This window comes from Nasonia vitripennis, chromosome 5 (genome assembly GCF_009193385.2).
Source record: "Nasonia vitripennis strain AsymCx chromosome 5, Nvit_psr_1.1, whole genome shotgun sequence".
NCBI lineage: Eukaryota > Metazoa > Arthropoda > Insecta > Hymenoptera > Pteromalidae > Nasonia > Nasonia vitripennis.
The window spans coordinates 9,024,855-9,047,211 of NC_045761.1; the positions used below are offsets into that span (position 1 = coordinate 9,024,855).

The 22,357-nt window shown below is 40.3% G+C and overlaps 2 protein-coding genes across 4 annotated transcripts; one reads left to right on the top strand and one right to left on the bottom strand.

The window, feature by feature from the left end:
• Positions 1-5,883: 5,883 nt before the first annotated feature.
• On the top strand, positions 5,884-18,527 carry LOC100123976 (G-protein coupled receptor Mth2). 2 transcript variants are annotated; one of them, XM_008217465.4, is made up of 6 exons: positions 5,884-6,775; positions 9,085-9,329; positions 10,663-10,829; positions 12,658-12,894; positions 14,979-15,245; positions 17,159-18,527. In XM_008217465.4, exons 1-6 carry the CDS (start codon positions 6,584-6,586, stop codon positions 17,644-17,646), a joined length of 1,596 nt encoding a protein of 531 aa, XP_008215687.1. In that variant the 5' UTR covers positions 5,884-6,583; the 3' UTR covers positions 17,647-18,527. The 2 variants fall into 2 exon arrangements, with proteins under 2 accessions (XP_008215687.1, XP_031787575.1); XM_031931715.1 differs by having other exon boundaries at positions 14,979-15,221; positions 17,159-18,030.
• On the bottom strand, positions 16,607-21,792 carry LOC100123979 (inositol polyphosphate 5-phosphatase K). 2 transcript variants are annotated; one of them, XM_031931716.2, is made up of 9 exons: positions 21,344-21,792; positions 20,720-20,836; positions 20,571-20,648; positions 20,321-20,468; positions 20,240-20,249; positions 20,074-20,155; positions 19,774-19,998; positions 19,349-19,692; positions 16,607-18,942 (listed from the first exon to the last, which is right to left on the bottom strand). In XM_031931716.2, the coding sequence occupies exons 1-9, from the start codon at positions 21,370-21,372 to the stop codon at positions 18,770-18,772; spliced, it is 1,206 nt and encodes a 401-aa protein (XP_031787576.1). In that variant the 5' UTR covers positions 21,373-21,792; the 3' UTR covers positions 16,607-18,769. The 2 variants fall into 2 exon arrangements, with proteins under 2 accessions (XP_031787576.1, XP_001607774.1); XM_001607724.6 differs by having other exon boundaries at positions 20,074-20,249.
• Positions 21,793-22,357: the final 565 nt, after the last annotated feature.

A 22,357-nucleotide genomic window follows, 5' to 3' on the forward strand; every position in this document is an offset into this window, starting at 1 on the left:
GGAAATAATATATGCAGAACAAAATAAACAATAAAATTATATAAATAATTATTTCTTAATTGAATACATGCATTATACTTTTTTTATTTTAATAGTGAACACAAATAGACATAACTTTTTCTAAAATTGTATTTTTCCATCAGTAAAGTAAGCTCCATCTAGTGCATACTATACAAGCATACATTTTCATGATATAACTGTCTGGTGAAGATCGCTGATGCTAAGATTTCACAACCACACTTTCTCTATCATTATTAGATAAAATACAATCGTCACCTCTCATCATACGTAAGATATCAGCAAAAGCTACATATAGTTGCATATTTTCTGATTTCGGCTATACTTTTATAATTGATTGCTCTTTTTAGTGTTATCTGTATAATGCATAGTCTTTTCTACTTTTGACATTTATCTTTTGCGCCCTTTGAGCGGAAGCAACATCCACAATTTCACGTATATTATTTTATTTAAATAACAAAAATAAATTATTCTTGCAATAATAGAGGCAATTGAAGACATAAAAACGCGCGGAAACATATGAGAGGATTCAGTGCATTACCGCACGTATTGGCTAGATTTCTCGCTTCGCCGGCCCCTGCAGGAACTCGAATAGTTGAAACAATCTGCCACCCCGACCCACACAATGCACGATTCACACGAATAGTGTATCTCTTCTCTTGGACGAGTCCTATCCAGTTAATTGAGCAAATTCCTTTTTCCTCCGGAAATACCTCTCTTTGGTCGGATTAGGCCATCATTTTTCGCGTGATTGAAGGTCGGTAATATACAAAGAAATTTAGCAATAGGATACAACAATCCAAAATCCTATTTGTTTGTATTTTGTGTTAACATTTCTTTTTTAGACAACGTATAGACTTGAGATCAATATTCTTATTTTACTGAAATTGTAAGAGCACATTTGAAGATTAATCTTTTTCTGTGAAGCAACAGTATAACTAGAGTTTGAACGCCCCTTTCTTTCCTTTAATTTTAATTAAGCCTGCTCCCCTTCCTTCCGCTTCAGACTACTTCTAAATGAAAACGGAGAATGATTTAATAAAATCGTCCGGTTCATTTGAGATATTAAAAAAAATGTGAAGAAAAAATGTCTAAATATAGAATAGAAGCTTCACAAAATTAAGAAAAAATAATAACACGTCAAAATAAACTCAAAACTACGTATCATTCTTTCTTATGCAATCATCGATCGAAGCTCTGAAAAAGCACGCAAGCTCCCGACGCGTCGTCGGTTCCTGGGCAATAAACTCAATTCCTGAAGGAACGTGATAGGAGCAAACGAGATTTGCGGATCGACGTCGTATTTTCCGAGTAATTGCCATGAACATTTGTAATTTCTCCACTGCCGGAAGACCAATCTCCCATGTCGCTTACTCTTTCAACTCGTCGAAATCACATTAGAACCCTTGCATATGCGATGTTTACAGCTGGAACTTTGGAAACGCAGAGGGATAATTAACGAGAAATCTCGAAATTATCAGGGACGTTCCTCTATAAGCTGCAGCAGCGCTGAAGATCTGTTCTAAATTGGAACCGATGTTCTGTCTCCAGTTAGTCGCAAGCGAATATAATCCGAAATTGATAATAAGAGGGTCTGCAAAGGGCTGCGACTAGCTTAGACGCTAATCGGAAACTTCGACAAACGGCAGAATAACAAGACGCGTACTAACTCGGAGAGTTGCACATTTGAGAGATCAGCCAGACGTAGAGTATTACGATCGATGAATGACCGATTGAACTTACTGGACTCTGACCTCATATTTCTGACAACAAAAGAGTAATCCACAACAATAGTTGACCGCAAATTTTACCACGCAGTGTGTAAAACAAAATTAAATTCCTATATATGTCCAGGCCATGTTACCCAACGCACAATCCCCGCGAAATTACATAATAGCCAATAAACCGTTACGACATTCCTTGAAAATCTCCCTAGAATCGCGTGTAACCTACAGTATTGCGCGAAGCAATATCCACGTCTTAGACTTAGACGTCATAGCACGGATTTTCTCCTTCGCGGACCAGCTCATCGTCTCTACGTCGCCGTCGTGTCGTTGCTTCTTCCGCTCGATAAAAGCTCTCTATCCCTCTCTCTTGCTCTTTCAGTCCGTAACTTACACACTCGCGCTATCTCCTTCCATCTTCGACGTGGTAGTAGGCGGTGTCGTTTACGTTCCGCGCGAGTCTATTACGTCACGCGCTAAATTCGTCCACATTCGATCGGCTTCGCGAGATAGTACACCGAGCGCTTTTTCCCCCTACACACCACTTACACACGTGCATATAAGCGGGAAAGAGAAAAAGAGAGAAAAAAAGAGTGCGGATATTACAGCAGACCGGAAGAAGTACGCCAGCGAAACGGAAGTAGCTCTGACGAAGGTACAGAGGCGCGGCCTGTTTGAGCTGATCGATCATCGCGATTCCGAAAGATTATCGATTGCACGCTCGCGGTTGCGCTGATAAACGCGTCAGAAATGCGACCGATAAGGCGGATCGTTCGCGCAACAGCGATGAAACATTTTGGAAATTCATAGGCGGCGTCGAAATCGATATCGCGACGCTTGGTGTACACGGTGACGTGTATATGTAATTGAATTGTCTGGAAATCTTGGGAATCGTTGCTGGTGTGGATTTCTGATGGTTTCTTCAAACATAGTGACGTTTTGTGTTTATCAGCGATATTGTGTGTGTGTGTGTGTATGTGTGTGTGTGTGTGTGTGTGTGTGTGTGTGAAGAATAATCATAAGAGACACTTGATGCCGGGTGTTCATTAGCTCTTTAATGGATATTTAATGGATATGCTCGGCGAATATTTGAATATTTGATGCATTTATAAATTCGTATGATACTCTTGAAGTGCAATACGTACACGTTATTTCTTTGATTTAATAAGAACGATCATTATTTCAATGTGATTCAATCATAGATTCGGAATCTCCGAAACTGAAGCTAAACAAAGTTTTTCGAGATAAAGATGATAAACTTTCTTAACTTGGAAGACTCGAGTAGGTACAAGTTGAATGATTCGGATTATAATGACTCGCCCACAGACAGTGTAGACGAGCACTTTGTCAGAATTTTCGTAATCTCAACTAGACAGTGTTAGTCATCGTTTGGGGAGATTGAACAATTATAACGGTGCATTTCCTACTATGATGAAACAAAGCATATTCTGCAATTTGAATATTTAACTAAATAAAATTTTCAAAAGTAAGAGTAGAAATAAGCGAATTAATCTCTCAAACTGTAGTAAAAGAAGAAACTAGTTTTATTATGCACGTGCAAACCATCTATCTACTAACAAGCACATGCGATCGCATTGCAAGCACACGCTCCAGTTACAACGAAACTTATTTAAACTAAATTGTCTTCGAAGTGCAGGGAACTATTTTTAAAAATAACTTTTGCGAGAAATGCATTATCGAGCACGAACGATCTTATTAAATTAGTAGGTATAACCTTTCCTATTTGTCACCGTGATTTAATCTTATCCTTAATGATATAGAATCTTAAAAGTTGTTCGCCACATAAAACAAAGTTCGTTTCGTAAGTTTCTTGTAGTGGAACTTGGTACAAATAACGAAATAGATAACCGATTCACAAAAAAAGTATCTGTTTCTAAAGTAAAGTTCAACCAATCCCCGATATATTTTTAGTCATAAGAAAACAATTCGACTCATCTTCTCGTCGAATCTCATTAAGGCCCGACGATCACTGATCGTGACGTACGAGACGATTCGAAGCGTTGATGTAAGCAGAGGCCAATGGCCAGAAAAAGGACGAGGAATTCGAGCGAGCTTTTTTCGCGGAAAAGAGATGCTCTCGCGAACTGCAGTTTAATTGCCTCTCGACTGAGCTCCGAAAGCTTCTCTGCGTTCGTTAGAAATGGTGACGTCAATTCGGCAGGTTTGCCTCGTCACTATAGCGGCCAAGAGAGGAAATTTCGTGAAAAAAAAACCTCCGCACGTACTCTGACGTGAAAGTTTCCGTGATAGAATTTGAGAAACCCCTCGCTAACTTTTTTTTTCGTATAAGTTGCTCTTGTCAATTTGTTGACGACGTGCTTCCCGCGATACGGCGGGTATCGCTTGAAATGTTCATTGTCTCAACAAAAAGAATTTTACATTGCTTCGAATTAAAGAATAAACAATTAAAAAACGTGTCAATTGCATGTTTTCGAAGCTAAGTCGTAAATTGGTGGACAATTTTTTGTTATGCTTGTGATGTAATGAATTAAAAAAAAAGTATAACTTTGTATATATTTTTTTATGCAACTTTGGCAACATTCATACATATCTTGTAATAGAAATATTCTTTTATACAATTACTAAAGAAGTGTTTTACGAGTTGTCAGCATACTTTGTGACGACGTAACACTACAACGTTTAGATAAGCAACGATTCTTCAGATTTAATTCGGGATTTGCCGCTTCAGATATCAGGATATAAAAATGAATTCTTTCATAACCATGGGTAACGTGTAGATAAAATAAAACAGCCTGATAAGCACACGAACAATTATATCAATTATTACTTCTCTTTTTTTAACGTTCGATACAATTTCTAATGCGATTTTCCTTATGTAATACGTGATAAATGTCAAGTAACATTGATACATTCTCGTTTTATGCATATTCTTTATACACACACATTTGTGTTCCCTGATCCATTAGACGCCTTGGGAAATCCTACTGCAAGTTCTTACGACTTACGTAACATCAACGAACAACCATTTAAAATCTTCCTTAATCGCATTCAATTATTGTTCAAACAAATTAAAAAAATGTTCACGCAAGACTACTCCGCGCGTAAGATTACAAATTCAAAATCCATTCGATCCTTTACGTACCACATTTAAATAATGCGCGAGGAAGGTGATCTAGCGGCACAACATTCTGCAACGCAAATAATATATTTAAATCTGTGTTTTATGGATGCAATAAGATAGAGATTATCGGAAAAAGCTTCCCTCAATTTCGAATTTTTCGACATCGTTCTAGCAATCGATATCTCTGCAACAGCGCGCAGGGACTAAAAGCTCGTGACTCATGTCTCGGCGCTTAAATATGTACAGAGAAAGAGTCTATCGATCCACCCACACGAATCTCGAACAATCCGTCAAAAATAAGCCAACATGGTTCTTGTGTGATTCGGCTGATGAATAAAAATCTGTACATCGGGTTCAGTCAACAGGCCATACGAATGTATCGAAGAAACACAATTGTATTCCAGTACATGAGTAATTGACTAGAAAAAGAAAACAACGACTCGAAAATCAACCCTCTATCTAGGTCTATTACAATGTAGTACATCCATCTCGAACTTCAATAAACAGCATCAAAAGAAGCCCTATCAAAAAAGCATCATCAGGCACAGCAACATCCCAACCCGTTCCACTGTGCCGATCTACTTCCTCAAAGTCTCCCGCTGCCTTCCAAGAACACTTCCCCCCCATATACTGCACACAAACTCGCACACACGGCGTCCACCTCTTGCGCGCACGGAATTTCTGAAAAACCGGCGGCGCCGTCTCTCGCACACGGGAGTATATTATTATAGTTCGCTCTTTCGATCGTCTTGCGGCCCAACATAGCGCACGATACGTACACACACACAGGTATATACAAAAGAGCGAGAGAGCGAGAGAGAGAGAGAGAGAGAGAGAGAGAGAGAGAGAGAGAGAGCGAGTTCCGCGATCCGCGATCTCCTAATCCGCCTACTCCTCCTTTCGAGTTAGCTTTCGGCACACACGTATATACACACGCATGCCGATGAGGTGTACAACACTCTCTGCTCTAGCTATAGAGCGAGAGAACGGCGCCCGCTCGCGGGGCCGCGATAATAAAGCCGAAGGAGTCGCGTGAAGCAAGCCAGTGCGCCCGCAACCGCCGATCGGTCTGCACCGCGATCCATACTGCAGGTATACACAAGCGGGATCGGCACGCAACGCACGTGCCCCGCTCTTATCGGGCGCTGATTTACGTCTGCTCTTTCGTCTCTCCGCGCGAGGAATTTCGATCGGCCAAGAGGAGGAACGCTTTGTCGAGCCGACCGAACACTTTTTGCCGCTCTGCAGCTTTCTTCTTTTGTGTGTCGCGAGTGTGCAGTTCGCGTGTTAGTGTTTGTGTGTTCGATAACGGCCGGCTTATGAAGTGAATCGGTGCCGGGATTCCGTGCGTACACTATTATGCAACGCGACAGGTGCATATGATTCTTCGTTGCCGATTTTCCGCGTAAAAAGCCGAGGAGAGAAGATCAGAACAGCAGCAGCCGTATGATGATGAGGAGGAGGACCGGTAACGAATGCGAGGCTTACGACGTGGTCCATCTCAATCCCACGCAATTCCGGACCTATTTCCCGCGCTCTAGCGGTACTCCCGCAGTCTCCGAGCTGTATACCAGGCTGAATTAAAGGATTATTCGAGGAGGATCCAGAGTGATAGCCCAGCGCTCTGCGGGAAGAGACAATTAATCGCGGAGAGATTAGGCGCGCGATGACGGGATTCCCAGTGGAGGTCAGCCGGCTCTGATACAGAGTGTCTTTTACACATATAGCGCGTGTGTATATGGAGAAAGAGAGGAAGGCGAGAGAAGAAGAGGCCAAACGAGAATCGGCTGAAGCTATGTGGGGGCCGTTCAGAAGCGGCGTCCGCCCGTTTTTCTTCCTCGCATCCTTCGCCAGCTTCTGCCTCGGAAACTCGGCTGTCCTTGGCGAGACGAGCGGCGATTTCGTTCCCACGATACATCCTGTGCCCATTGTAAGTGAAAAGCCGAAACTAGACGACGTATACCGACCCTTTGTCGCGTACCGGGCTTAATTTGTTTTGACTATTAAAATTCGAGCGATTATCGTCGCAGCAGGAGGAAACTGCGTGTTTTGGCGAGGCTTCTTTCTTTATTTTTCACAACATACCATTCGTTTTAATCGGAACAACACGTTACGTAGGAGAGCGTTGAGGAAAGAGCGTGATTTATTTAATTTGTTCATATTTGTTGCATCTCGCCGGAGAGAGATAACTGCATTTACGTGTGTACGCAGAGGAATTCCGTTACACGCGCGGAGCTTGTACGCGACGATTCGGTGTAATACACGATTGACGTTGTTGACGAGGAGGATTTTTTTTCTGTTTTTTGTTTCTTATTAATTGAAGCGTAATAAAATGCGATAAGAGCCGATATACGCATAGTTTGGAAATGAACGATGTGTTCGACGTTGTAGTTTGGAGTGTGGTACATTCATGCATAGATAGGATAAGTTTAGAATTATTTAAAGAAACAATGCGTTTAACCTCGAAGCTATAACAAAGCGTGGTTAGAACAAGAAAACACTTCTTTTCTCCCTCATTTCGTTATCGAAAGCGTTGCAATCTCTATGACGTGCCTCTGAATTCTTTGGTGACGAGTGAAATTCTTCTTAAAAGGAACGATACACTTCTCTTGCAGATTCGAAAAATTACTATCTCTAAATCGAAAAAAAAAATTGTCTTATCACCTCGCTTCAACTATCGATCAATAACGTTCATTAGAAAATACGAGTTTTCTCAGAGCAAACGCGCCTCTTTTCTTCAAAGCTCGCGCGACAGCTCATTTTCGCTATCGACGCGAGCATTAGCACGACGAACACATCCTAAACGCGTAAAATAATCCATTTTTATATACGTACATCCTCGGCCGCGCGCCTATTTTTAGCCTCATTATTTACATAAAGTGCACGTGAGTTTATAGTAGCGGTGAGCCAAGGTATTTCTCATGGTAATATTTTTAGAGTATACGCCGCTAATATTGATTCGGTCATTCGTGCGCCGCCCGAGTTCATTCTCGGAATCTCTCGTGTGCGCGCGGCGCGGTAGCCGCCGCTGCTGCTGCTGCTGCTGGCCTTACGCTATATAACGTACACTGCTTGATGGTTCCCTTTTTTTTCTCGGAGCGTGAATTAAGTAAAGCATATATTACACTGGGCAGCTTGATGGGAGCTGGGGATATGGTAGTGTGTGTCGGTCAGATGAAAATCTGGTTGGTGGAGTTCGTGTACAGGTCGAAGAGATAATAAGCGATAACGGAGTGAGTTGAGTCTTCAATCAGCAACGGAATTTAATTGAATCGGATTGTTAATGTGGTGCGATGTTGTCTAGGCTGCTATCGTTGGTTTTATTTTTAGAGCGAGAGGTGTGAGCGGTGTTAATGAGGAATACTAAAATGAGATCGGAGCTTATTTTATGGATACATGCTTTTATTTAATCGCTTTTAAAAGGTTTGCAATGTAGCGGCTTGTTATTTTTATTCTTTACTTGGAACAAAGCTGAGATATGAACTTTTTATACTCGAGGAATAACGTTAAGTTTTCAAGCTTATTTAAGCTTGGATCTCTGAACTTTTCGAATAATTTTAATTTTTATTTGAAAACGGGAGCTTGAGAATTGTTCCTAGAGCTTTCAAGATTGAGTTTTCAAGATATACTTATAAAAACTATAATACTGTATGTAACTTATGAATTGTAGATTTTTGTGTAGCATAATCATGTAATGAAACATGATGAAAACGCCGAAGCAATACACTAATCTTATAAAATGATAGTACAAGCTTTTGATGTATTTGGCGTGTATAAGCTGCAGCGTCCAAATTTAGGATGCAGTTCGTTTTCCTTCCTCTCGCAAGAATAAGACCCGGGAAGTAAACATACAAGCAGCCTGTTTTGTTGCTTTCGTTTAAAAATATATAGGCCCGGCGTCGAATTCCTAAATATTAACATTCCAAATATTAGCATTGACTACATAGAGTGGACGTCGCAAAACATGACCTAGTATTTTAAGAAAAATTCGCCAAAACCTCTTGCACTTACTTTTCTATCTGTAAATCACACCCGATACTTCAGTATGATTATTTTTTACGCCGAAGTTGTAATTCATCCTCATGCATTATTTATTGTTTCTTATAGCCGCGTGAAACAAAGAAACAGTGAAAACAGCATAACAATTATTTCCATCTAATCTCGAAAAAAAAATTTACAACTCTTTAGAGAACTCTTAGAAACACCAAAACAAGTCTATTCTATTTGCATTTGTTACAGAACGAAACCCTCATCCCTCACGAATACATAAAGCTTCCCCTGGTGGCGAAGTGCTGTAAACTCAACCAAGTCCTGGCGAAAAATGAAAGCAGCGAAGAAGAGGCTACTTGTACATATTCAAACTCGACGGAAAATGAGCAATTCCTACCACTTTTCGATGAATTCAACGCGACGGGGCTTATGCTGCCACATTCCGTGCAGAAGGAATTCGTTGCGGTCGTTGGCGATCCCTGTCGTCATAAAAGGTAATGATTTTTTTTTCTTTTCTTCCCATCTAAAACCGAATATAAGCTGACGAACAAAGTTTAACGATGTATATTTTGTTTTGATGATCTCGATGGCATGTCTTCAATGCCAGTAGATAAGTGTCTACAGTATTGATATTATTTTTTTACGCCGGATGGCACTCCTTCCTTGTCGATACACTTTGCGAAGCCCCATCGCTATCTCGTTGATAGGAATTTCAAGGACTTTGTTTGATTTCGAGACTTTGGAATTGCTTTCTCTGTTGACATAACCCTAACTTCTTCATAAGTCATTATTTTTATCGATCCGGCAAATATTGCCAGGGGACTGATGTGTGAAGATTCGAACGAAGAAATGTAGCTTTTCATTCATTAAAAAATATGAATAATAATCTAGAACCTCTAATATGCAACTTATCTTCAGCGTTAAGTTTTTAAATTCATTAAATTTAATAAATGATTACCACATATCTAATATACGTAACATATATTCTCGAGTATGCATAATCTTAAACATCAATCTCTCCGTATCAAGCGACGAAGCCGGAAATTAATTAATCCAAAAGATATAGTTAAGCGAGTAATCTTATATAGAATACATCAAACAACTACAAGGTTTGCTTAGGAGTAATTGAATGAAAAGATAAAAAAAAATCGTTATGTATTCTCCCCCCGCTAATTGCTACACCGCGTTATCTTCTTCAATAATAAATGCAATTTTATAATCATTACCAGTTCCTTTTTTTCCTTATAACTAGTAAAATTTCCGCGTCTAATAGCACTTTCTTGTAAAGGACATTACTTTGACTCCACAGTCAGATTAAAATCTGACCTAAAACACCTCCACGAGCGATTTATTTCCTCTTGTCTTGTCGCCACAAAAATTGCCTACACGGCACGTGTGCAGCTATACGACGTACATCAAAAGTATAGATAATGACCGGATATAAACCCGAAGCCGTGCCTTTACATATCTCATGCAAAAATTATTAGCTCGCATATAGAGCTTTCAATCCGTTCCCTACACACGTTACACCGAATTCCACCTCAAAAGCCGTCACGTATTTAATCACACAGCTTCAAAAATGCTCTCGTCGCAGAAATGCATAACAATTAGACTTTCTCGCTGTGCGAAACAAAATAACGTTATCGCGTACACGTGCGCTTGATACAATATTTACACTCTGTATCCAATTACACATTACGACATTCTCTCTCGTGTTGAATTATTCCCGAGAGAGGAGTCGAGCACACGTCACGCGTAATTTTAATAATAACCCGATATTGTTATACGTGAGAGAGAAATTGACATAAAACGTGGGATTTATCACAGGTACATGCTGGAACCGAGCGAGTCCGACGAAGATGAGTACTACCTGCTGCTAAACGGATCGATTTACGCTCCGTTCCACAAGCCCCTGATGCTCATGCCGGGTATCGACTACTGCATGGAAGTGGCTCCGCCACTGGGACTCAGGGTCTTCGTCTGCTTTCCCGACGGTCAGTTGTACTATTCTTTACTGCTTTTTTACGATTTTGCCTCTGTGAATACTGAGGAGTCGCTTTTGTTCTTCGGGAAAAATTGCGGCACACGATAAAAAAAGCCATAATGACTGCAGTTAATGTTATATTTAGATGCATATCTGATATGGAATTGTCATCGGAGGGAATATCAATTTTCTTATGCGCGCATATATTACGGAAACTATTATTGTTTATTAAATGATTAAAAGCGTAATAGCGCAGCGAATCGATAGTGTGCAGCGCATCTCTGCATTATTCAATTGAATTATATTTGTACTAAAAAGCGTTTCAACAAATCGATACTGCTCTGATAAAACGCACTAGTGTTATACGCAGTTTCAAAAACAATCTAATTATTCTCCAAAAATTTGATAAACTCTCAAAGCTCTCGCGACATGCGCCGCCTCGTCTGTGTAACAGCGCGAAACCCGATAGCCAATACTTTGCATGGCGGGCTTTTCGCGTTTTTCCTCTTTTCATCAAAATAGCAGAGGATTCCCCCGGTGTGTATGACTCGCTTGTTAGAGAGACACACACACTGAAATTGCTTTACCGTCTCGTCCCTCTCTCTCTCTCTCTCTCTGTTATATTCCTAAATCCCTCTTATACTTTGCGCATTTCCTCGCGAGAGCGAAAACTGCATTGTCATAGGCTTCTCTGCTATTTTTGTTCGTGTGTTATAATGCGGCGGCGCTTCGGCTTTCGCCTCACGGACGGAGCTTTTCACGAAATTACGCGACAGCTCGTCGCCGGATTGAAGAATATCCATTTTGGACAATGAGTGTCGATACACGAGGACTCGAAACTTTTCGGAATAAATTTTCAGTCCTGTGAGTACGTGGTAATGATGTTTGCGGCTCTGTATAGTTACATCGAATAAAAGTTTATCATATTTGCGCGCGGTAATGGTTTTCTCTTCAAACGCAACGTGAGCGCGTCGATTGAAGCGAATGTCAGGTTTAATGTCATTGTTATATTCGGCTTGATGGACGGAGTTTTTGTACGTCGGTATTGTAGCAATAGAGTATTTTTGGAGTGAGGAGAGCAAGATTAAAGCTAGCCTTGGTTATAGATAAAAATTCATAGCGACGCGCTTCCCTGATAATCGCGAGATTCTTTTACGGCCCATCTCGGAGTACGCGAATGCTTAGGAACTTTTTGCTTCTCGATCACGTAACATCATCAAAACGTTTCGCTATGAAGACGTAAACTCAAAACCCGACTGCTTTACCAAATGACAAACTTGATTAGCATAAAAGTCGTAAAAACTTTGATCGACGAACCTTCGTTTTTATCTCTATCATACTAACCCATTTATCATCCCTGATTAAAATTCAGAGCATATCATTTCTCAATAACGGACGCTAAATACCTTGTAATCGATGAGCTCGAAATTTCGTCTTTTATATAACGCTTAATTCACAGAGGCAGCATAATTAAAACGTGATTTGCACAATTCCGCCGGTACTTAGTTGACATGCAAGCTCACCTCCCCGTCATTCCACCAGTAGCCCGTACGACGGATGCCGTAACGAGTAGACAATTAAGCAAAATAACCCGGGACTTTCATAACGAACTCGGAGCACGATTTTTCACGCTCCTTAAACCCGTCGTTAAATTAGTTTACGTAATCGTATCCAAAGAGTAAGGATCGTCGCGCGCGACAAGTCATCAGCTCTTGGGAAAATTGTTCAGCAAACACTCGATCAAACGACTCGAACAAGCCGCTGAAAAATACAATTGCGTCGATAATGTAAACGACGTCTTCCTCGACTATAACATTTCCACGTGCTTATCCACACAGAGACGGAAGTGGCCGGAGCCAGCGACTCCCTGATCACGTTCTACGCCTGCGGTCTCCTCATCTCCGTACCTTTCCTCCTGCTGACGATAGCCGCCTACGCCATAACACCCCGGCTGATGGACGTCCACGGCAAGGCTTTGTGTCATTACTGCGCCTGTCTAGCTCTCGCCTTCACGACTCTCGCGGTCGTGCAGCTCGCCAGTGCCTACACCTCCGACGAGATTTGCATCTCTATAGGTAAGACATCGAATTTAATAAGGAATTTCATAACGAATTTAGCGCTGCCGACAAAATCCTCTGTGTGTGTGTGTGTGTGTGTATCTTATATAATACACTTTGGCTAATTGTCCAAGTTTGCCAATAGCTCCCCCTTTAATGCTCGCGCACGCGAGGGAAAATAAGGAGAGAGCCGCTCGACGCGCTTTTTTTCAGGGCTCTATACTTTGGCACCTTTATCGGCGAAATCGAGAGGCGGGGAAGGGTTTCCTGGCTGAATTATTTCTGCGGTCGTTCGCTGAGCGCGCGGCTAATGAGATTTTTCTTCTATTTACGGCGCAGGACGTCCGATTCGGAGAGAATTTTTTTTCAAGCGGGATCGATACTTTCGTTCGAAAATAGTACTGATTTCTTTTCGTCGCCGTCGAGCTTAAAATTCACCCTCGCTTGCACTCGCACGCGGTGACAGAAGCGCATTGCAGAACGTAATTTTTGCCCGGAACCAAGTAGCCGCGCACATTCAGCTGCAATTACACTCGAAAACACAAAGTACTGTGCCTCGGCTCGAGGCACAATCCCGAGAATCTTCGCCCACGCGCGCATCGTCGTCAGCGTAAAACCGAAATCGAGATGAGCATCGCTTATAATCCCGGCATTTTCCGGGAATTCCCCGATGAGCTATACTATGTAAATGTCGGATGTAAGACAATTTCGTCTCTCTAAAAGCTTTCACCGAACGGCTAAAAGCCTACACTCCGTGTAAGTATATATCTGTATATACATCGGCCGGACTCGGAGGAGTAGCTCTACGTATCCGGAAGCGAATTATGCGTCCCTAATCTCGTCCTTCGCCACTTCTGTGCACGGCTACTCTATACCGATATCTATAGGTATATAGGTATACATAATACTTGCGTGAGACACGCGACGAAGTATACATGCAGCGCAAGCGCTGTATACTCCTGGAGAGACGCTAAAAAGGAAGGTAAATGCCGGGATAATTAAACGAAGGGGCGGCCCAGCTCTCGTCTTTAATGAGAAAAAAGAAGCCGGTGCTCGCGAGTCTGCATTATTTACGCGGAGGATCTCGTAAAAATCTATATAGGATTGCGACGCGCGGTATTTGGCTTCGGTGAATAATTAAAAGACCGTTGGGGACGATCGAGACGCTCTTCTGCTATGCGCTCTGTTATTTCGTAAAGGAACGCGACGCTTAGTTTGGTTAATTTATTCGGGAAAATCGGAATGACCTCTTAGTTGGAGAAAAAAAGTTATTGCGCTGCCGTGCGGGTTTTATATGCTTCTTATACGGCGATAAATCAGCGTGTCATTGAGGCGCGATCGCACTCGTAAACAACCGGGACAATTGTCTTGATTATAGCTTGTAAAGTATGTGTACGAATATTGGAATTATTTACGCGAACGTTTCCGCCATACTGTGATTCCTTTTCATTTTAGAGCTAAGAGAAGACGATCGATCGCGTATTTTGTAACAGTCGTTCGAACGTATATTGTATTACGTCACGTCGAGCGCGCGCAGAGACTTTGAAAGTTGGAAACTGGAAATTCTCGGAAAAATATAAAGGCAAACGACAATTAGCTCTTTTAGTAAAAAGCAAACAATTAAAAGTGCCAATCATCGCCTGCAGACCTCGTTATCGTCGATGGTATGTCTCAAGGTATGAGAAAATAAAGCGAGTACAAAAATAATTTTTCTCAGTTGTACTCACAACAAAATTGTGCTATCTCTCCGCGATGACAGATAAAAAACGATAAAGTCCACCGGCCATTCGAGGTATTTCACCAATGCTCCGATCTCGAAGATTTCGAAAAGTATAATACTATACTCACGAATAGATCAAGTTCCCAAATCATTTTCGACGCGTCGTTAAAAAAAAAAGCATTAGAGCGAAGGTTTCCCAATCGACGTATAAGTCCCGATGAAAAACGAAGGGTATACACGAAAAACCCGCAGCGCGAGCGATAATCCTCTCAATCGCAGCGACGGCAATGACTCAGATTTTTAAAAATTGCGAAAAGTCCCATAAAAGCTTACTTGGCCAATAAATAAAAGATTAACAAATAACTTAAATCTGTGTTCGCAGCGTTCGTCATCCAGTTCTCTTTCGTGGCTTGCTTCTTCTGGCTGAACGTGATGTGCATCGAGACGTATCTTCTGGTGAGGCGACACGTGGAACGAGGCAGCAACAGTCCGAGGATCGAGCCGCGTCGACTGTTCTTTTACTACTCGCTTTGGGCCTGGGGACCTCCGGCTGTTCTCATCCTCATCTCGATCTTCATGGATCTCAGTCCCACGATCCCAATGACCTACGTCAAGCCCAACTTTGGTACGAATAGCTGCTGGTTTAATTGTGAGTTCGAACAGGTTTTCTTTAGTTTTTCTTTTTAACAATTGCAATCGCTTCACCGACTAACATACTCATATTCTTAAGCTCGTGTGCATTAATTTTAAGTATTTATATCATCGTTAACTCTTATGAATGAAAAAAAAAACTAAAGGAAGAGAAACTAATAATCTGTGAGAATGTGAAGTGTAAACTCAATATTAATAACAATTTTTTTTTTAATTTATAGAGGCACGCATGCGTGCAAAATGTCTGACGAATAAATATAAATAAAGAGCCGCATCATTTTTTTTTTCATCAAGAGAAGTCATCGTGGAAATATATTAATTACTCGATGAGCCAAACTGGCAGCTCTTGATTATAAAAAAGTCACTGAATGACGGATTCTCTCTTTTATTAAACTCATGCAGATTAAACTTTTAATCATAAAAGTTAATTACTTTCCACCAGATGAAAATCGATTGACACGAGAGCATACACTTTTAATGCTGTGCTAAATTAGTAAAATTCAGTAGATCGAGGCCGGATATCGCCAGACACAATTCGCAATTCATTCTCATTTTGTAAATATTTAATCTAGTTGTATTCGTATATTCATAAGGCGATACTTTATGACATTCCTTTCGACCCAAAGACTCTATTGTACAATCAAATCTCTTTCACCCAAAGTATTATGGCGTCATAAAAAATGTTCAAGACTTTTTTTCAACAAAAAGCTTAGTCCTATAAGATACGCTATTCTCACAAAAAATTTATATCGCGTCATTTCTTTAGTACTTGAGCCGAGAGATTAAAACCAGTTCCAGACTTATTCCTATATCTTGCCTCTTTTTCCTGCCGCGCCGCTAGACTGAAATATCGAACGGCCCTTATTATCCCGCTATCTTTCACTCTTTAACGACCGTAATTCAAGCACTTTTTTTACTTTTGAAGACAAGGATAAAAAAAGCAGTGCTCACATCGGAACGATTATTTTATACTTTTAGAAGAAAAAATCAATAACGCAATTATACCTTGCAAACGAAAAAATAAATCTTCCGCGTGATTTTAAGTGATTCCTCTTGAAAAATTGACGTTGAAAAAATCTCTCGTCGCTGATCCTCCAGTCCTCTTCATCAATAATGACAAGCTCAAAATTACGCAGACCCATGTCGCGAGTATTTTTATAAGAGCCCTCGAGAGATATCAACACGCACGTGACATTCCACTCGATGTGCGAAGCCTCGCTTAATTGGCCCCGTCGGTCCGTGGAATTTCCTTCTCGCAAACGAAACGTATATTTGCGTGAGTCGGACCGTGTGCTTGCGCGAGATGCTCACTCGTGCGGCAGCACCGCTTAGGCTCTAATTAAATCAAGAGAACACGGATTTTTCGAGGTTTAGTTTGCATTTATTGGCTCGCTTAGTCATTGAAAATACATCGGTATTACCCTTTTACAAAAATTATACACGTCGGTGCTGATCAAACGTTTCGCTTTGACAATAGTTTTCTCAAAAAATCAATGCACGCGGTATAATAGAGACTGATATATAATAGCGAACGAATATTGCACAGGTCTATCGAAAAGTCTTCCACCATTTCTAATGTTTATTATACTATTTGATGAAAATCATCGCTTTGCACAATTCTCAAGTCGCTAAGAAAAAATATATATTCCTTTCATTTTCATTATACATTTATGTATAGCCAAGAGAGCTACCTATAATCTAAAAGGTTATAAAAAAATAAAGCTAATTACAGTTAGTAAAAAAATAATCAACGCATCGTATCCATAAATAAACTCTGACAATAAAAATTCTTAAAAACTCAACAACCATTTTACATACCCCTAATATATGTATAATAATGAAACACACCGATACCTTGTACACATTATTAGCATACATTATAACTAATAAAAAATTAACATGTGATTGCAGCCGATCACGAGGCCATGCCGTACTTCTACGTGCCGGTAGGCATACTCGTCTGCATCAACTTGATACTATTCGCTATGACAGCCGTGGGTATAACGCGCTACCAGCGCGATCTGGACCTTCGCCGAATGGCTCGTAACCAAGAGTCAGATCGCGAGGAGCAACGTTTATTCCGCCGCCTAAAACGCATCTTCTTCGTCTGTCTCGGGCTATTCTTCCTCATGGGTATGAACTGGGCAATGGAACTGATATCCTGGTGGGCCGGTGGTGATCCGCTCGCCTGGTCGGCCTTCGACCTCGTCAATGCCCTTCAAGGTGTCCTTGTGTTTGGCCTCTTCGTACTTCGCAAGCCTGTGAGGAACATCGTTTGGTGCAGGATACAGAAACTGCGGGGTATCGAGACGACCGAGCCTGAACTGGGCAGTATGGCGTTGTATCTACTGCCCGTCATCAACGGCGGGGATACCCTGCCTCGTGAGCGTATCAGCTGATGACGAAGAAACGCGAACTCTGACGATTTTCCCGATAACGACGCTGATGGTGTTACATGCGTGGAATGACATTGATCGTATGCGATCGACAGCTTATTTGTTTGTTTGTTCGAGCGGCGTGTACGAACGAGAGCGACGAACGAATAGTTTGACAAATTTACATTTTTTTAGTAAGAATGCTTGTTAAATCAACGAACTGTCTTTGTACACAAATGTATGTTGAATGTCTAAATAAGTCGCAAGTTAAATTTTGTCGTACTGCAATGTTGCTATGATAAAATACCTGCAAGTGTTCCACAAAGATAACAAACAAAGAACTGAAGCAGTCTATTGAAATGTAATGTTTCTTCGAAGATGCTTGAACGATAAACGTTTATGGCGACACGATCGATTAAGAGTTCGAATAAGCTTTTTAACACAATTAATTTTTCTTTCGAAAATATAATTGAACTGAATATTCCATTAATCGCTATGTTCAAAGTTTTATTCGTTAGAAAAGAAATCGAAGATAATCATTTATTGTTCTAGCACCTTCCGCTATTTATAATAATTTATTTTGTACTTTCATTCATAAATATACGCCCGAAAATCTTTCGTCCCCTAGATTAATGGAGAATTAAAAACGAACGTGAAAAACGACGAAAATACTACTCTCCATTCGCGCTTATGTCGCACACCTATGTACTTTGTTCATCAGTTGTACTAGTCATACCCTATAAAAATAAAAGAAATATAATTATCTAAATTTGTTCCGTAAGCGGTCAAACAACGCACAACTTGGCGCGTATCTTTATATAATATATACTACTATTATGTATAAGCTCTGAATAATAAGACCGAGTGCCAGAAAAGTTGCACTCGTCAAAACCAGGTACCAAAAATAACGTTAAACGCATTTAACGCACAAAACTGCGAGGCTTCCAATTTTTCCCATTCGACCTCTTTTCTCCCCACTTCACTCGCATTAATACACTCATCACTCGCTCATTCATTTTTTAAGAATCGCGTGCAGAAGCGTTCCGAGCAAACTGCCAAGCGAGAAACCCGTGAGCTACTTTTCTATAGGAAATCCGTGTAATCGACAGACTGGTAACTATCGTAGAGGCAATATCTTCTTTGTTTGTCAAGTTTGTCGCCGATGTCCGGGAAAAGGCGGACTCATCCCCAGGATTCCCATAACGTCCCCGCGCTGAGCTATGTAAACTAGGCGATACATTCCAGGCGAGCGGACAGCGGTATCGCTGAAGTAGATTCTTTCCGAAGCTGCATGAGGCTCTGTTACTGGTTCGAATTTCCCTGAAATTTTTGTATGCATTAGCAGTGTAAAAGCTTTCCAGCATTTTATAATAAAATGTGAAATCAAAAACTAATTGTATTTCCTTTTCAACACCTCAGTACCTAAAAGTATTTGTAATAAGTATTCTTGCACAATGTGTTCAAATTCCTTTAAGCTAACAATATATTACCCAACGATCTATAATTTAGTCTTGTCATAGTTAGAACAAAAACTTTCTGCCGAACAATATTATCAACGTTGTAAATGCAGCGAAATTTCTCATTTGGTTTCAGAGTAATGTATAACATCGCGATAATTCTACTACAATCATATTTGAACAAGTTCAACACGAGCAACATTTTTTCAAGTTATATAAAATTCTAAGGTATCATTAACTAATTTGAATATAAGCTTAAACATGTTTACCTCGCCCGATGTATTCGTAAACAAGATATTCATCTAAACTAGAAAAGCCTTCATGGTACAGTCCAATCCAGTCCCCACTGCAGGATTTTCCATTACCCAAAAATTTATAGGAAACGGCATTCTCTTCGTCTATGTACCATACATTTATTGGATTAAATTCAATTCCATTATCTGGTATAGCAGGTCTTATCACAATGTCAAACTCCGCGCTCACAGGTTTATGGTCAGATTGCACATAGCTTGGATAACTTTTATAACTATATTGTACAGCCTTTAAACTTACGTCTTCATAGACGTCTGTATTTACTTTATACAAAATTCTATCTGTCCATGAAGGTCTACGTCTAAAATAATAAAAGAAAGTGATTATAGAAGTGTTTTATAAAATATAATGAAATAGAGATATTTGCAAGCATTTTTCTTACTTAAAATCGAATTCCTGAGAGGCAAATTCATACTTATACGTTGGGGGGAATGTGATTTTCTCTTCTGTTAGTTCAGCAAAAGCTTCACGATTCTCCATAACTGTTTTTAGCTGATCTTTTTCTAATAATACATCTAGATGATTTTTCTTAACAAGTGCATCAATGTCATGTCCAGTCAAACCTTCGGCTAATCGAAAATTGAGATCTCCAATCCAAAATACATAACTGAAAATTAAATCAAATTCAAAGTAAATAATGTTTAGGAATTCTCACAAGCTGAAGCTATTAAAAATAACATACTCATGGTAAAGTATATTAGTTGTATCAGGCACATTATACGAATGTTCTCTGATGATAGTGTTATAATCAGCAATCCGATCAGCTAACAAGTGATCATGAGGAGTTAAGTGAGCATTTACCATACATATATTAACACCGTAAATATTAAATCTTATACTGACAGCACCTTTATTTCCCTGCAAGCAATATAAAAACATTAGAAATGAAATCTTGTATCATTTATTATTTTTGTTTATATTTCCCTTACCCACATCCCTCCAAATCCAGTCTTTGTATATTGAGTGTCCACAGTCCTTAAGTGTGTTAGGTGCTTTCTAAGGCAAAAGACATTTAAGACAAGACCCTGCAATCGCTGAGTCCGTAGTTTCACATAGTCCAAATCTTTCAATGCTTCCCTGCAAGAAACATTCAAAACAAGTTATAAATATATATATATATATATATAATATAAATACAATAAACTTTCGAATCTGAATATAAGAATCCCAGCAGATTACCTAAATGATTTTGTCCATGGATCCTCAAAGAAAATATCTAAAACGATATTTTGAGGCTGCGACTTGACCTCCTGTAGACTGAATATTAAATGTTAAGAATTAATTTGACCTTCAGCCAGAGCCATACATCTTAATCATATGTCATTTACCCAATAATGTAGATATCTGCTAACTGCTTCGAGGTAGCAAAGTGACTTAACCCTAATAGCTGACTGAGATCCTGCTCAGGATATTTTGTGGCCACATTCCATGTTACAAAGTGCAGTCTGTAAAACAAAAAAATTATTACCTCTACTACTTCTTACAAGGACTTTTTGCCTGTATCATTTAAACGAGCCAAGGGAGAACAGTCACGCATGCAATGATGTTACAGATAATTAATATTTCACTTTCAAGCATCATTAAGAGGTGATAAACAAAACGGCTTGGATATATTTTTAAACTTATGAAGCACAATTTGAATGATAATTTTATTATACGTTGCAGGGTTCAAATGAAAAAGAACAAAATTTATACAAAAAAATGCAACTATTCTGACGTTCGGAAAACGATAAATTATTGAACAAGTCAATTTACTGTCATGACAACGAAAAAGCCCAACAACAATTAACGCTTTCCGTTCGTCGTCGTATAGAAAAGCAATAACAATAGACCTATTATCGCGTTTACATAATAACAATATACGCAGCAGTTATCAAAGCAATATACAATATCAGCGAAAAAAATAAAAGTAAACAGGATTAGATAAAAAACCGCAGCAGCTGCGGACTTACTTGAGTCGTCCCTCGGCGGCCGTTGCCATTTTTCTCGGACTGTAAGTATTATAACGGTGCGTTCTATCCTCGCATCGGAGAAAAAAAACCGTCGAAATTGCGAAATCAAGAGGAGACGGGTCAGAGTCGAGCGTGGAATAAAAAATGAGCCCGTAGTAGCTGACACATATTTTCTCTCTCGCGACGTGAAACTCGCGCGTAAATACCGGAGATTTCACTATACTCGTGGAAAATAACTCGCGTGTTATTGTTGCACTAGCCAAAAAGACGAATACTAATCGCGATTGTCATTGGCGCCGCGGGAAATTCAAACGTGATTCGGAAAAAATCAAGGCAAGCGAATGACGAAATAATATATAAACAATGTGTGTGTGTCGAGATAAAAAAACACGCGCGAGGTTGGACGCGTACTACGCCATGTCGATGACAGCTGAGAGACTGCAGAACACCAGCGGAGCAGCAGCAGCCGCGCCACGGCCCACGTGTGACGTCAAGGTTTTACACTCGCGGTGTAGAGCGGCGCGCGCACCTGTGGAAAACATGAACTGCGCATGCGCGAACGCGCGCAATTCGAATGGCCGCTCATGTGGAAAGGAAAATCTCTCGCGTGTGAAAGCGCGCGCGCGCGTTTGTGGGATGGGCTTATGACCAAGAAACACACTTTGCGTTGTTGAGAAGCCGATCGAATTAGCATGCCGATTTCTTTACGGGAAATCGCCGGGCTTTTCTTTTCGCGGACCGCATGCAAATTGTTCAATGATCATGTCTCGGTAGTTCCGCTGCGGCTCGAAAACTGTCGGCCGGAAGAGCTAAATTTGTTTTGCGCGCCGAGGCATTAGAAATTTCAGCGCTCGATGCTCGTTGATATTGGAAAGCAGAACAGAGATTTATGAGCGCAGTGTCATAATAGAGTAAATCAAATTTTCGCTACATTAAGTTTGATGCGTTAATTGGAAAATAATTCGGTGTACATGATTTATCGCTGTAACGTCGACGAGTAATTGCATATGACTG